Source organism: Oncorhynchus keta, chromosome 21 (assembly GCF_023373465.1).
Source record: "Oncorhynchus keta strain PuntledgeMale-10-30-2019 chromosome 21, Oket_V2, whole genome shotgun sequence".
Taxonomy (NCBI): domain Eukaryota; kingdom Metazoa; phylum Chordata; class Actinopteri; order Salmoniformes; family Salmonidae; genus Oncorhynchus; species Oncorhynchus keta.
In genome coordinates, this window is record NC_068441.1 from 10117510 (window position 1) to 10134348 (window position 16839).

The window sequence follows — 16839 nt, forward strand, 5'->3', positions numbered from 1 at the left end:
AAAACTTTTACTCAAGTAGTATTGTACTGGGCAACTTTCACTTTTACTTGAGTTATTTTCTAATAAGGTATCTTTACTTTTACTCTGGGTACTTTTTCCACCTCTGCTAGTTTGCAAGCTTGTTGATGAACTTGTATGATGACACCGAAGTTTTGTAATTATTCTTAGAAATCAGCATATATCTTACTTGCTACTTTGTAACATTTGGCCAACACGATAATGTATCAATTTGTAAGTCGCTCTGGATAAGAGCGTCTGCTAAATGACTTAAATGTAAATGTAATGTATCAGCTAGAGCGGTCAGCTGTGCTGCAGAACTCTGCACATTAATCATGGCAAAACAAACTGCCTTATCAGGAAAGCTAATTTGTGCTATTAGATAGAATTTCACTACGCTAGCTAGCTAGAGGGTGCATTAAGCATTGAATGTGTGAACTGACGTTTTCATATGGATTGATTTGAGACTGGTTCAGCCAGCATGCAGACACTAGCTAGCACATTTCCATGCACATTTAGAGTTGAATAAATAACTTATTTTTAGTGATCCTGTCTGACGTGAGACAATTCCGGTACTCTCGCAATGTCCACCCATTATGCCACCATTGACTTGAATGGGGATGCCCGTTCTATTCATTCTATTTCTATGGCAGCACACATGGTCAGGAGCGGAGGAGAGGAGAACATCTGGGTCTGAAAATGGTTCTTACGTTGACCGCGGTCATTTGGCTGGTCAATTACTGTCTTCCAAAATCTCATGACATTCAATGCCCTACTTGACAGTGCTCATTTGTCAAGTTGCCAACGTTGCACTGATAATCACTTTTTTTTTTATATAGCAACAGCAGGCAGTGTACAGGAGGCTGTGATGCTGTTGGTTGTCTCTGTGTATCATACTGACCACTGAGAGACAGCTGTATAATGAGCCACCTGGTCTGCAGCTGATTTAGAGAGGACTGTTCTGTTTGCTACTGTACCAGGGGCCTATAATCTTTCCTTGGCTGGCTGCATCCTGGAACACAAAGCAAGACTGAAGCCCTCTGGTGATTTTACATATCCGCCATTACACCTCTTTACAGTCTCAAATCAAAGTTTATTGGCTTCATACACAGATTTGCAGATGTTATCACAGGTGTAACGGAATGCTTTTGTCTCTGGCTGCAGCAGTGCCGCCATCCCTAGCAGTACAAAACAATACACACACATAATCCAGAAGGTCCCCAAAGAATTTGCACAAAGTATCAGGACGAGCAATCAAAACGATCTCTGCATACAAATCCAGTTGAATGACATCTTGCAGGAGTCATTAATGCAGATAGGCCTGAATCTTTCCATTATCGGCACAATGCAGTTCATCCATGTGATACATGGACAAAATATTAGTATATTTGATATGTAAAACAAGTACAACTATCGTAACCCCATTCATTCCCCTTGGGGAGATGGTTACAGTGTATTCTTAAAAATCTAAACATAAGAATGTCCTACGGTACGATACATTGCCTACACACTGCATGGGCTATAAAAGGAAAATGCTGCCTGGACTGGATCCAGAACCCCATGGAGGTGTCATATTTATATTTCAGACTACCTGCTAAGCATCCTGTGTTTTGCAGCCAGTAGTAAATCTGACTGAGCTATTATGAAAAGGATTTTCATGGGTCTTATAACAGTGTAGTTACACTAATTACTACAGTAACATTGTAGTTACATATTATTTTACTAAGTGCATTGTAATTGCAAAATAAGGGAGTTGAGCGTGTCTTGCTATTTCCCAGGTAGTATATGCCTCTTGTGTAACAAAGAAAAAGCACCCAACTTCGTCATTATTATTAGTTACAAAATATTAGCCCATGTAACATGTCAATACAATGTAGTGACTAGTGTAATTACAGCGAAACTACACAGGTATGAGAGCAACAAATGTTATTAAAATGTTAGATCCTAATAGTGTAAATGCTTCAGCAGAATTCTCCAAGAACGAGGATCAATAACAGGCCTAATTCTGATTCTTGCATTGCTGCACCAACATAGGAATCAAACAGAGAGTGTTCGAGGAATGCCAATCCCAGATGTTCAGGTGTTCAGATTCCAAGTGCCTCCAATATTAATTCAGCTGTGTTGGTTCATAAGGCACAATGGTTTTTAGATGTTTATGTGTTAAGTGTGAATAGGCGTGTATTAAGAACTATTATTTGTAATAATAAGGGGCAAAAATGCTCTTGAAACCGCGTGTTTAAAAAAAAGCCCCAATCCTTTTGATATTTCACCAGCTTCTCCCAAACCAAATATTTATTTTCATAATAACCCCTCAAATATATATATACATTTAAGCTAGGAATCTCTGCCGAAGCTGTTCTTGCTCTGTTTATTTTTAGCTCAGAAGGTTTGGCTTAGGTCTGAGTGAGCAGACTGGCTTAGCATTGCTGTGAATGCCCTTACAGCAGGTAGCGGGTGATACACAGCTCACATCCACTGTTTAGGCAGTTTGGTTTCAGGCCTTTATGTCCTTATAGGTTCTCTCAATGTGCAGCCTCCAGAGAGGGCAGCTGGATGCCTCTGCTCTGCTTAGCCAAAATTGGGCATACTGAGTTTGATGGGCATCTCCCACAGCAATCTGCCCTCTACAATTCTTGACCAATATTCATTTTGTTTGTACAATGAAGTAGTGGTATTATGCATTGTGATGCTGATTGGTGACACATGCAGGATAGCCTGGATCAAAATGACAGTCATGCTTAGGAGTGAAAGAGACGGGTGTAATAATGAAGATGGAGACTAAAGGGGCAATCTGCAGTTGCTACATCCATTTCTTGCAATTCTAAATGATGTATACCCATTGATTCTTAAAGAATATACCCCAGCAGAACCCCAAAATACAAGCTTGTTTTACTCCAATGTTTGTAAACAATGTAAATGTAGGCCTAAACAAACACTATATAGGCTTAAAACATGGTGAAAACTGTCATTTTAATGTCATGCAAGATCAGTCCATGGATGGTCAGTCCTAGCCTCCAGTCAATCCTTGCGTTTGTTACCAAATATTGATGAGCCTGTGCGCCAGTGGCAGCAGTGGCATCACTCAAGTGGGTGCTGCACTAATGGTGGTGCTGTTTGAGCACGGAGTGGCTGTTGGGCACGGCGAGGTGCGCTGCTGAGGCTGCGGCCCTATCTGTCTTTAAGCACCTGGCTGTGACTGAGATGCTTCCTCCTCCATCAATGTTTCCTCTACGCTGCTCCGTTCACGATCCAAAGTGCTTGAACAACCCTCCATGACCCATCCATCAGACGCCTGAACTTGCTGGATTAGCTACCTAAGACATTTATTGGTTCACTTTGATTTCTTGGTGTGTATGCAATTCAGCTTTTAGCTGCCATGTATACTGAAATAAAAGTCAACTCAGCATCCATAGCTCTGTCTTAAGAATTTCAATGTGGTAACATTTCTCCTGTCCCATCCCTCAGCCTTTTCCCAAAACAGCGGTGGGGTGCCCAGCTTTGTTAAAGTTTCATCTTCAAATTTCCTTTAAAGTATTTAAAAAATCCCTTTGAAGTATTGAGCGACTCAACATCATTATTTGTACTGTGTATGCACGTGCATCAGTAGCATCCACTGCTGAGGAGGAAAATTGTAGCTGATGTTATTGTTTGTCTGTTTTTGGAGGCTAGATGGATGTGCAGTCAGAGAGATTAATATTCTGAGTGTTTGACAGCTGTCATTGCTCCTCCTGTCCCCAGGCTTGTGGATGACCGATGTGTGGTACAGCCAGACACAGGCGACCTTAACAACCCACCCAAGAAATTTCGAGGTAAGGACTATCACTCTGTTCAGTCTGCTGTTCAAGTGCAAGCACTCAACCAATATTGTTTGCTCAAACAATCAGCAAGGAGTTAAGGCATCGCTTCATGTGACCTTTTTTCACCATAGCTTGCTCTGTCAGTCCAAATCAAATAATACTTTTATTTGTCACATGCATTGTAAACAACAGGTCTAAACAAACAGTGAAATGCTTACTTACGGGCCTTTCCCAACAATGCAGAGATTTTTTAAATAATTGTATAATAGCAAAATATTAACACAGGCAATAAATATACAATGAGTAACGATAACTTGGGATAAAGTGAATAGGCAACAGGATAGATTTTAAACAGTAGAAGCAACATATGTGATGAATCAAAAGAGTTAGTGCAAAAAGGGTTGATGCTGATAGTTCAGGTAGCTATTTGACCTCTTAAGCCCCTTTTTTCCCCAATTTTAGCCTAAAATGACATACCAAATCTAATTGCCTGTAGCTCAGGCCCTGAAGCAAGGATATGCATATTCTTGGTACCATTTGAAATGAAACACTTTGAAGTTTATGGAAATGTGAAAGGAATGTAGTAGAATATAACACAATAGATCTGGTTAAAGATTATTCAAGAATAAAAAAGCAGTTCTTTTGTATTTTTTTGTGTACCATTATCTTTCAAAAAATGTACCATCATCTTTGAAATGCAAGAGAAAGGCCATAATGTATTATTTGCGCCTGGCGGGTTGAAATATGATTGTCTGTGTTTGTTTGATGGGGTGCTGTCCTCAGATAATAGCATGGTTTGCTATCGCCGTAAAGCCTTTTTGAAATCTGACACAGTGGCTAGATTAACAAGAAGTAAAGCTTCAATTTGGTGTATTGCACTTGTGATTGTATGAAAGTTAAATATTTCTAATAATTTAATTTGAATTTGGCGCTCTGCCATTTCACCGGATGTTGTCAAATTAATTCCGTTAACGGGATTAACTGTGCAGCTGTATAACTTTTTGGGGATCTGAGGGCCCATGCCAAATCTTTTCAGCGTCCTGAGGGGGAAGAGGCATTGTCGTGACTTCTTCACAACTGTGTTGGGGTGAGTGGACCATGATCATTCTTTAGTGATGTGGACACCGAGGAACTTGGACCTCTCTGCCCCCTCCATTACAGCCCTGTTGTTGTGGATGGGGGCGTCCTCGGCCCCATTCCTGTAGTCCACGATCAGCTCCTGGCACCACACTGCCAGGTCACTGACCTCTTTATATGCTGTCTCATCATCATCGGTGCTCAGGCCAACCAACCTTGTGTCTTAAGCAAACCTAATGATGGTGCTGGAGTTGTCCGTGGCCACACAGTCATGGGTGAACAGGGAGTATAGGATGGGATAAAGCACGCACCCCAGAGGGGTCCCCGTGTTTAGGGTCAGCATGATGGATGTGTTGTTGCCTATCCTCACCACCTGGGGATGGCCTGTCAGGAAGTTCAGGATCCAGTTGCAGAGGGAGGTGTTTAGTCCCAGGGTCCTGAGCTTAGTGATGAGCTTTGGTATTGGGATGCTGCAATAGTCAATGAACAGCATTCTCACAGTAGGTGTTCCTCTTGTCCAGTGTGGAGTGCAATAGTGTGGAGTGGATCTGTTGGGGCAATATGCGAATTGGAGTGGGTCCAGGGTGTCTTGGATGGTGTTGTTAATGTTAGCCATGACCAGCCTTTCAAAGCATTTCATGGCTACAGATGTGCTACAGGGCAATAGTAATTTAAACAGGGTATTTTGGTGATCTTGGACACACTATGGTGGTCTGCTCGCGTCACTGTGCAGCTCACGTCTGGGTTTCCCTGTGTAATCCGTGATAGTTTGCAAGCCCTGCAAAATATGCTGAGCGTCAGAGCCGGCACAGTAGGATTCGATCTTTGTCCTGTATTGATGTTTTGACTGTTTGATGGGTCATCAGACTTCATAGCGGGATTCCTTATTATCGTCCGGATTAGTTTCCCGCTCCTTGAACACGGCAGCTCCTACCTTTAGTTCTGTGTGGATGTTGCCTGTAATCCATGGCGTCTGGTTGGGATATGTATTTAAGGTCAATGTGGGGACGACTTCATCGATGCGCTTATTAATGAAGCCGGTGACTGATGTGGTAAACTCCTCAATATTATAGGATGAATCCAGGAACATATTCCAGTCTGTGCTAGCAAAACAGTCCTGTAGTGTATAATCTGCTTCGTCAGACCACTTCTGTATTGAGCACTGGTACTTTATATTTGAGTTTTGGGACAACTTCCGTATTGAGCACTGGTACTTCCAGTTTGAGTGTTTGCTTGTAAGTAGGATTCAGGATGATAGTTATGGTCAAATCTTCCAAATGGAGAGCTTTGTATGTGTTTCTGTGCGTGTGATCTAGAGTTTTTTTTCACTCTAGTTGCACAGGTGACTTGCTGGTAAAAGTGAGTGTCCCCTGTTCTCTGATAACATTACACTGGACATGATGTCAGCTGGAAAAAGCGGTTTAGATTCTCTTCTCTGAGGCCATCGTCATTACATGGGGATTATAACTAAGTACTGTATGTTTAACCAAGTGGTTTGTGCTCCGTGTAACCATTAGATCAGCAGTAGTTGACACTGAGGAGATATAAAAGGTATTTTGAGACATGGAGATGTGACCCCTGCTCCTTTGTTATGAAATGTGAACTGGTGTCTTTGTGTAAATTAAGCTGTAATGAAGATAATTAACCTTGCATTCACCTGCCACCCCTCAGCCCCTGACTGAAATGTGGCACTAGGCTACATTACAGTACAGTTAGTACACCACAATGTGTCACCTAGTGAGAGGCCTGTACCCTGTGTTAACTCTGAGGGGAAAGTATGTTTAACTCTGATGCCCTTTGTTCTTTCACCACTAAAACCTAATGAGAAGTTTCATCTATATTATTTTATCTGGCAGTGGCAGCATTTAAGAATTAAGCTTTGTGCAAATGTATCAAATGTCTTTGGACTGTAAAACATTCTGTAAAGCGATTGATGGAGGAGTGCCATGTTTCTTATAGTTATTGAGGCTGACGTGTAGAACTAGCCAGATGCAGTCCATTTCCTGCAAATGTAAGCAGTGTGGATTACGCTAGGACGTCTCTCAGAGCTAAGTGTTCAGAGACTCTAGAAGTCTAGAAGTCTGAAACAGGATTGTGTGTGAGTAAAATGTACTATTTTCTGGCAGTTTCTCAAGGCATTCGTGATTCTTCTACTACAAGTTTGAGTCATGCTTTTGATCAATGTTTGACATTAATGAACACAGCCCAGGGGTTCTTGCATTAGATCAGATTGATCTTCATACAGCTTTCATGACAGGTCTGATAGACTTCACTGTTCATTTCCACATTTCCATCAACAGGTGAGCGAGCACTCAGTTAATATAGATTGATGCAGTAGTGCGGATGATGCATCCAACTGGGTGTTAGACTACAATGTGTTTCCAGGGTTTGGTTTTGCCTGAGTGTTGCTCTCAGTAATGTTGCCTGTGAAGTCACAAACTGTTTGGTGGTTTTGAGGCCCATTTGTGATAGTCAAAAGCAACCCCTGGTGTCTTGGTTCCAATGCAAACCCTTATTCCCAGCTTGCTGTTATTGGGATTTTGATGTTGATAGGCTGAGGCAGCAGCAAAAAAAGTGTGTGTTTGTTATTTAGTTAACTTTGCTTTCACTGGAACTAGAGCTTCATATCTTCAGAGGCATCTTAATTAATGAACAACAACACTGTCCTGTTGATACATCTACGAGTGTATTTTGATGGCACTGCTGTTTTAAACCCTACCACATTTAATACTTGGACGTTCCGGAATTCACTTATTATTGCTTTAACATATCAAATCCAATGTATCATCAAATAGTCGGAGGACTCGGAAAAATTACTGTGATTAGTGAAGTGAAAGTACATTGGGACTCGTGGGGTTCATCATAAATTGCCATGGCTGTTTGAACTGGCACTGTGTCAATCCTATTGCCATAGAAATGGCATATTGACCTTTCCCAGATGGAGATTTCAACTGTGGATGAAGTTATGCTACAAAATTGCTCTTTTTTAGCTCATGTTGAACACACAGGCTTGTGCGTAATGCAAATGCTGCATTTCATAATTTATTGTATACTGGCAGCCTACATAATAAGATAATAGAATACACTCTTATTTATAGCACTTTGATGAAAACTACATTAGGTTATTTTGGAGAAGCTATGAATTTGTATGATTGGTTGGAAATTATACCAATGTTCTGTTTTGAGCTTTATTCTCAGACTTATTCTCGGACTGTTACTTCCCCCCCCCCCACTAACTCAAAACCATACAGGCTAGATGTTATTGGGACTTTAAGACTGATCAGTGATGTGTCAGACAGTAAAGCACCTGGAGTGTTTACAGTAGAAGCCTCCCTGCATCTCAAGGTCAGTGCAGCAGAATGATTCTGGCATCAGCAGGGAGGGCCATCTGGGAGTGGTTGTGAGACTCCTGCTGATGGGCTCCTGGAGGCGCTGGTTGCATACTGTCTCGGTCTCTAATGGAGCCCTTTTCAAATGAGCACAAGGCCTTGGCAGGACTCCAGAGCAGACCTTTAGTAAATTATTTTTTGAGTGAATTGACGTGATGGCCAATGTGAGTTACATTTACTCGAATCAAGGTCATGTAAATTTAATTGACCTTTTTATTCCTGAAAATTATGAGCCCTGCTTTACTTTATATAGCACATCCGTGTCATTGTCACACAAATCACTCTCTATTTGTGACTGACCAGCTCAATTTGGTCTTATGTAGCAAAATTATTTGAAATTGTGTTTTTTACATTGGATAAATGTAGAGATTCAGAGCGAGAAAAGGGTATATCATATACTAGTGTTGAGTAACAATGGGAAAGTAATTCTGCTTTGAAAGTGATAAACTTGTATCCCCACTTTTGAGAAAATGACCCTTGAATGTTTTTGGTACACCCACTAGAGTGCTCTTCTTTGTCTACACCCATTCAGCATCGTTCACAGCCTCTTAAGCTTTAGCCCCACCCATCTCTTTAAGGATTCACATGTGAGGCCATGTGCTATATAGAGTGAGTACGGTAGTGTACTAAACAGACAAAGATTTCAAGACTAAAGGCTGGTTTATACTGCGTCTATCGACATGTCTGTAGATAGTTGTCGCAGTGAACATTCTATTGTTGTCCTACATCAAACTTGTCATTGTCGCTATGAACATGTATAAACACAAAAACGACAGGCTGCATGACATCAACAGCCTGGTGGTCCGAAACCCATTTGTTTAAAAATGTCAATCTAGCAAACCAGGCAACTAAAAGCAACTTTAAACAATGTTTTGGTTCGTTTCTAGCTTGTTAGCTAGCTAGATAACATTGAATTAGCTGGCTAGTCAATTCAAATAATGACCATATATAGCTGACAACGTCTTAACTTTAACTTTTTGTATTCGCTATTACAGGAAAATAAGCTCAAAACAAGATCATTATTTACAAGTTAATGATGAGCTAATTACAGAAAGTGGCTTATTGTTGTGAGTTTTACGAAATAAAAGCAGGCCATTCTGACATAGAATTGTAGAACTTGTACACTGTCTCGTTGGCCTAACGTTATATCCTAATTTGACTTTGGTGCAGGTCATGTTGCTCTCCACATTACCGTCTCTGGTAAACACACACTATATCAAAGTGTATTTGTCACATGCACAGGATAATTACAGAAAGTATAAATGGTACAGTGAAATGGTTACTTGCATAGTGGAGTCTTTTGTTTGGACATGGAGCTAGCTAGCTAGCTGAACAATGATTCATAATCCCAACTCATAATGTTCCTACCCTTCATGAATCTGCTGGAAGCTAAAGCTAACCAACTAGCTAGGTTCAATGTTAGCTAGCTAGCTAACATCAGGGTATAACTAGCAATGCAAATGTCTCTGAGATACAAGTAATATTACTACACAGATCATACACGTAACGTTAGCTAGCGAGCAAGCCAGCTAACGTTAGCTAGTTAGCTAACAGTACGCTTTACCTTACAATTAAAATGCCTTTCTGACAAAATTAGAAACTTATAGTATCTGAAAATATAGCAAGCTCGACTCTCTTACCCGTATACATGGGATGAACGCTTCTCCCTCTCTGTCATGGATGACATGGTTACCCTTAGTTTGAAGATATAATCCAGAGACAAGTATTTTATACAAAGCCTTCTTCTGTGTGTTCTCTTTTTGACTCCCTCTGCATTATTACCTACACGTACCGATGTGTCTACGTTGAAATGCTTCTCCTGTAAAGTAGTGATGCTCGACATATATATGCTTAGTTTCCTGAAGCGAGTCACAGTTTATGTCAACCTTCAGGTTCAATGGTGACAAAATTAAGAGGGAGTGTGTAATGAAACACACCACAGCTACTCTTGTACAGTGCATTTGGAAAGTATGCAAACCCCATGACTTTTTCTAAAATTTGGTACGTTACAACCTTGTTCTAAAATGGATTAAAAAAATGTTTACCTCATAAATCTATACACAGCACCCCGTAATGACGAAACACTTTTTTTTTTGCAAATGTATTCACAATAAAAATAGATACCTTATCTACATAGGTATTCAGACCCTTTGCTATGAGACTCAAAAATTGGTGCATCCTGTTTCTATTGATCATACTTGATGTTTCTAAAACTTCATTTGAGTCTACCTGTTACTTATGTAAATGTGATATTTAATTTTCTTATTTTCAAAATATTGCTAAAAAACACTTTTTGCTTTGTCATTATGGACTACTGCGGGTAGATTGAGGGGAAAAACTTAACAAAATGTGAAAGTTAAGAGGTCTGAATACTTTCCGATAATACTCTATAGTTTGTTAACAGCACATGGTTGAAAAGTGGTTGAAAAATGAGTTTTAATGACTCCAACCTAAGTGTATGTAAACTTCCGACTTCAACTGTATGTTTTCGTGCCGCTGTTGTTTATTTTCTGGCCTTATCATTCTCATTTTTGATTGAGAATAGTCCTACATGACGTCTTTAGCCTCATTTCGGAATTGTGTTTCTACTAAATGGCTTGCATTGTCAAGATGGTGAGCTGTTTTTGTTGTGGTTTGCACAACTGTTGTTTCGGTTCCCCAAATAGCTATAGTAGACATGAGCATTACTGGACATTCGTTTATTTAGTGATCTCGGCTCGAATGGATAAACCTTAGTTGCAGCAATGGGAGTGACTAAAGTTATCTGGACTGATGTTGTATTGGGCGGTTATACTGTAGGGCGGTTATACTGTATACTGAGTATTGGTAGACATTGGCAGCAGGGTCCATTCCTATCTCGAGCTCCTTTTCCCACTGATCTCCCTGCCTTATTTGGCAATGTTGTCTAACTGGCAAAAAATGAAGAGGAAGGAAGAATTCTGCTTTTAGGAAAGAGAGCAAATCTCAGATGCACTTAATTAGAGACTAGGCTACCTAGGAACTTTTTAGTTGTCTTGATCCTGCCCTCCCTGCTAAACATCTGTCGTAAATGTTAATCTTTTTTCTCATAGTCAGGAATAGAGCACAAGGTCCTACACAGTTTAACCCCCCTTGACTTTTCCCCACCATGTCCAGCCCTGTCTTATGCTTTTGTATTATAATAATACATCATGGTGTTTGATTAGATGCAAGACCAGGCAGTTAATTTTAGCAAGACAAGTGCAAAGTGTGTTCAGGAAAACCATATGCTGATTTCCTGGAACCAAACCAGACCTTACATCTCTGACATACAGAAACACACTCACTCAGGGAGCAGCATTATGGGCTTGGTTGGTGATTGATCAATACTCAACTGTGATACTAAACTCAGCAAAAAAAGAAACGTCCTCTCACTGTCAACTGCATCTATTTTCAGCAAACTTAACATGCATAAATATTAGTATGAACATAACAAGACTCAACAACCGAGACATAAACTGAACAAGTTCCACAGACATGTGACTAACAGAAATTGAATAATGTGTCCCTGAAAAAAAGGGAGGGTCAATATCAAAAGTAACAGTCGGTATCTGGTGTGGCCAACAGCTGCATTAAGTACTGCATCTCCTCTTCATGGACTGTACCAGATTTGCCAGTTCTTGCTGTGAGATGTTACCCCGCTCTTCCACCAAGGCACCTGCAAGTTCCCGGACATTTCTGGGGTGAATGGCCCTAGCCCTCACCTTCCGATCCAACAGGTCCCAGATGTGCTCAATGGGATAGGGATCTGGGCTCTTTTCTGTCCATGGCAGAACACTAACATTCCTGACTTGCAGGAAATCACACACAGAACGAGCTGTATTGCTCGTGACATTGTCATGCTGGAGGGTCATGTCAGGATGAGCCTGCAGGAAGGGCACCACATGAGGGAGGAGAATGTCTTCCCTGTAACGTACAGCCTTGAGATTGCCTGCAATGACAACAAGCTCAGTCCGATGATGCTGTGACATACCACCCCAGACCATGGCTGACCCTCCAACACCAAATCGATCCCGCTCCAGAGTACAGGCCTCGGTGTAATGCTCATTCATTCAACGATAAACTAAAATCCGACCATCACCCCCGACCAAATCACCATCACCCCACCGCGACTCGTCAGTGAAGAGCACCTTTGCGAGTCCTGTCTGGTTCAGTGACGGTGGGCTTGTGCCCATAGGCGACGTTGTTGCCGGTGATGTCTGGTGAGGACCTGCCTTACACAGGCCTAAAAGCTCTCAGTCCAGCTTCTCTCAGCCTATTGCGGACAGTCTGAGCACTGATGGAGGGATTGTGCGTTCCTGGTGTAACTTGGGCAGTTGTTGTTGCCATCCTGTACCTGTCCCGCCGGTGTGATGTTCAGATGTACCGATCCTGTGCAGGTGTTGTTACACGTGGTCTGCCACTGCGAGGACAATCAGCTGTCCATCCTGTCTCCCTGTAGTGCTTTCTTAGGCGTCTCACTGTAAGGATATTGCAATTTATTGCCCTGGTCACATCTGCAGTCCTCATGCCTTCTTGCAGCATGCCTAAGGCATGTTCACGCAGATGAGCAGGGAACCTGGGCATCTTTCTTTTGGTGTTTTTCAGAGTCAGTAGAGAGGCCTCTTTAGTGTCCTAAGTTTTCATAACTGTGACTTTAATTGCCTACCGTCTGTAAGCTGTTTGTTTCTTAACGACTGTTCCACATGTGCATGTTCACTAATTGTTTATGGATCATTGAACAAGCGTGGGATAGCCATGTTTATGGAAGTTAACTCAATGTACCATATCTCTTTTTGAAATAGCAAAATATCAGGGGCATTATCTTGTGAATTTATAAGCAAAGCCCTGCTCTACACCTTACATGTCATGAACAAAAATGTGATTCCACGTTCTATAGGTTCTCCACATGAAGGCATGCTACCTAACAGTACACTGCTTCAATCAATTCATCATGCGCCTGAGAAAATGGGCACCCCACTTTGCAGGCAGCTGGTCACTCACACACTCGCTGCACGGCTGCTTGACAGTTCCATTCAGTTTGTTCTACCTATCTAGCTAGCTAAATTAAGTGACGAGGGTGCGTTCTGAGCCCGGTCCTGTCCTCCCTGTTCACCCACGACTGCATGGCCATGCACGCCTCCAACTCAATCATCAAGTTTGCGGATGACACTACAGTAGTAGGCTTGATTACTAACAACAACGAGACGGCCTACAAGGAGGAGGTGAGGTCCCTCGGAGTGTGGTGTCAGGAAAATAATCTCACACTCAACGTCAACAAAACAAAGGAGATGATCGTGGACTTCAGGAAACAGCAGAGGGAGCACTCCCCTATCCACATCGACGGGACAGTCGTGGAGAGGGTAGTAAGTTTTAAGTTCCTCGGCATACACATCACGGACAAACTGAATTGGTCCACCCACACAGACAGTGTTGTGAAGAAGGCGCAGCAGCGCCTCTTCAACCTCAGGAGACTGAAGAAATTTGGCTTGTCACCAAAAGCACTCACAAACTTTTACAGATGCACAATCGAGAGCATCCTGTCGGGCTGTATCACCACCTGGTACGGCAACTGCTCCGCCCACAACCGCAAGGCTCTCCAGAGGGTAGTGAGGTCTTCACAACGCATCACTGGGGGCAAACTACCTGCCCTCTAGGACACCTACACCACCTGATGTCACAGGAAGGCCATAAAGATCATCAAGGACAACAACCACCCGAGCCACTGCCTGTTCACACCGTTATCATCCAGATGGAGAGGTCAGTACAGGTGCATTAAAGCTGGGACCGAGAGACTGAAAAACAGCTTCTATCTCAAGGCCATCAGACTGTTAAACAGCCACCACTAACATTGAGTGGCTGCTGCCAACATACTGACTCAACTCCAGCTCACTTTAATAATGGAAATTGATGTAAAAAAATGTATCACTAGCCACTTTAAACAATACCACTTAATATAATGTTTACATACCCTACATTACTCATCTCATATGTATATGTATATACTGTACTGTGTGTCATCTACTGCATCTTGCCCTACATAACTCATCTCATCTGTATATGTATATACTGTACTGTATATCATCTACTGCATCTTGCCATCTTTATGTAATACATGTATCACTTGCCACTTTAAACTATGCCATTTTTATGTTTACATACCCTACATTACTCATCTCATATGTATATACTGTACTCGATACTATCTACTGCATCTTGCCTATGCTATTCTGTACCATCACTCATTCATATATCTTTATGTACATATTCTTTATCATTTTACATGTGTGTGTATAAGGTAGTAGTTGTGGAATTGTTAGGTTAGATTACTCATTGGTTATTACCGCATTGTCGGAACTAGAAGCACAAGCATTTCGCTACGCTCGCATTAACATCTGATAGCCATGTGTGTGACAAATAAAATTTGATTTGATTTGATTTAAAGAAATAACTGAACTTTAGTTTAGCGAAAATATACAAAATACTTAAAGAGAGCTAGGTATAGGCCTCCTGATGTTTTTTTTTTTAAGTCTGATGAGCTACAGGTGTCCAAACAAATGTGGAAATATGAAAGTCTGATTCAGCAGATACCATTAGTTAGCTAGCTAGCTGTACCAGTTTTAGCTGGATAGCTAGTTTTTTTCACTGCGCTTGCAGGCTCAGTAATATTATATTGAAGTCAGTCACTTAATAACATTGGGAAATAGTCTATTTCCAAAGTACAGTTGTTCCTGGAGTGCTTAAGAACTTTTGAAGCTGTCATTTCTCCAAAACACAAAATAAACGCCTGTTAAGCAGCAGTTTGTTTCCTGCCATACTAGCTCTGGGCCTGGTTTCCCGATAGCTATGGGCGAGTGTTTTAAATCAAATGTATTTATAAAGCCCTTTTTACATCAGCAGGTGTCATAAAGTGCTTAAACAGAAACCCAGCCTAAAACCCCAAAAAGCAAGCAATGCAGATGTAGAACGGTGGCTAGGAAAAACTCCCTAGAAAGGCAGGAGCTTAGGAAGAAACCTAGAGAGGAACCAGGCTCTGAGGGGTGGCCAGTCCTTTTCTAACTGTGCCGGGTGGAGACCAGGTTGACTGTGGACAGCCAGGAATCATCAGGCCAATTAGTCCTGAGGCATGGTCCTAGAGCTCAGGTCCTGAGGGAGGGCAGGGAGAGAGGGAGAATTAGAGGGGAGCATACTACCCTGAGACAAGGCGGAGTATAGCCCACAAACATCTCCGACACCGCATGAACCAGAGGGGGCGCAAAACCGGACAGGAAGATCACGTCAGTGACTCAACTCATTCAATTGACGCACACCTCCTAGGGACGGCATGGAAGAGCACTAGTGAGCACTAGTAAGCCAGTGACTCAGGCCCCGTAATATGGTCAGAGGCAGATAATCCCAGTGGAGTGAGGGGAGCCGGCCAGGCAGAGACTGCAAGGGCGGTTTGTTGCTCCAGTGCCTTGTCGTTCACCTTCGCACCCCTGGGCCAGACTACACTTAATCATTGGACCTACTGAAGAGATGAGTCTTCAGTAAAGACTTTACGAAGATGGAAAAAAGCTGCCCTTGAAGTATTCATGATATGTTCGTCAAAAGAGAGATCAAGGTCCAGAGTAATGCAGTGGTCCTTCACAGTTTTATTTGAGACGACTGTACAACCATCAAGTTTAATTGTCAGATCCAACAGCAGATCTCTTTGTTTCTTGGGACCTAGAACTAGCATCTCTGTTTTGTTTGAGTTTAAAAGTCAAAACATTTGTCGCCATCCACTTCCTTATGTCTGAAACACATGCTTTCAGGGTAGGCAATGTTGACATTGTGCTTCCGAATGACATCACCAAGAGGTAGAATATATAGTGAAAACAATAGTGGTTCTAAAACGGAACCTTGAGGAACAACGAAACGTACAAAGTAAATCAAATTTTACTGGTCACATACACATGGTTAGCAGATGTTAATGCGAGTGTAGCGAAATGGTTGTACAAATGATTTGTCAGAGTTTAATTCATCACTGCTGAAGTGAAAGCCATCCTCTCTTGGGGAATGCCGATTTTTACTTCGTTTTGCGACAGTATCGAAAAATAAATTCTCCTCAATTAGGTTGGAAAAATAGGCTGATCGAGCAGCATTGAGGGCTCTTTAATATTGTACGGTACTGGCTTTCCAAGCTATTTTATGGTTCTGTCTTTCCATTCCAATTTTCTGGAAACGTAGTATTTTCTGTATACCAGGGAGCTCATTTCTTGTGACAAATGTTTTTTGTTTTTAGGGGTGAGACTGCATCTAGGGTATTACGAAAGGTTACATTTAGATCCCCAATTAGGTGGTAACCGATTTTTATACTCTGATGTCCTTGGGTAGGTGGAGGGGGTCTGGAAGGACATCTAGGAATCTTTGGGTTGTCCGATAATTTATAGCGCGGCTTTTGATGATCCTTGGTTGGGGTCTGATCAGATGATGTGTTGCGATTGGAAATGTAATAAGATGGTAGTCCGATAGTCCAGGATTATGAGGAAAACATTTAGATCCACAATACTTGTTACACAGGACCTTAATTAGATCTAGGGTATGACTGAGGCAATGCG

General features: G+C 41.8%; 1 protein-coding gene across 14 annotated transcripts in view; it reads left to right on the forward strand.

Annotated features, from left to right (window-relative positions):
• The window catches only part of LOC118400084 (inositol 1,4,5-trisphosphate receptor type 1-like), a 144888-nt gene that overhangs the window by 12298 nt on the left and 115751 nt on the right, over nucleotides 1-16839 (forward strand). For all 14 annotated transcript variants that reach the window (XM_035796515.2, XM_035796522.2, XM_035796523.2 and 11 more), the window contains exon 3: nucleotides 3736-3806. In XM_035796515.2, coding sequence (XP_035652408.1) covers nucleotides 3736-3806 — 71 coding nt within the window. The remainder of the gene's footprint in view (nucleotides 1-3735; nucleotides 3807-16839) is intronic.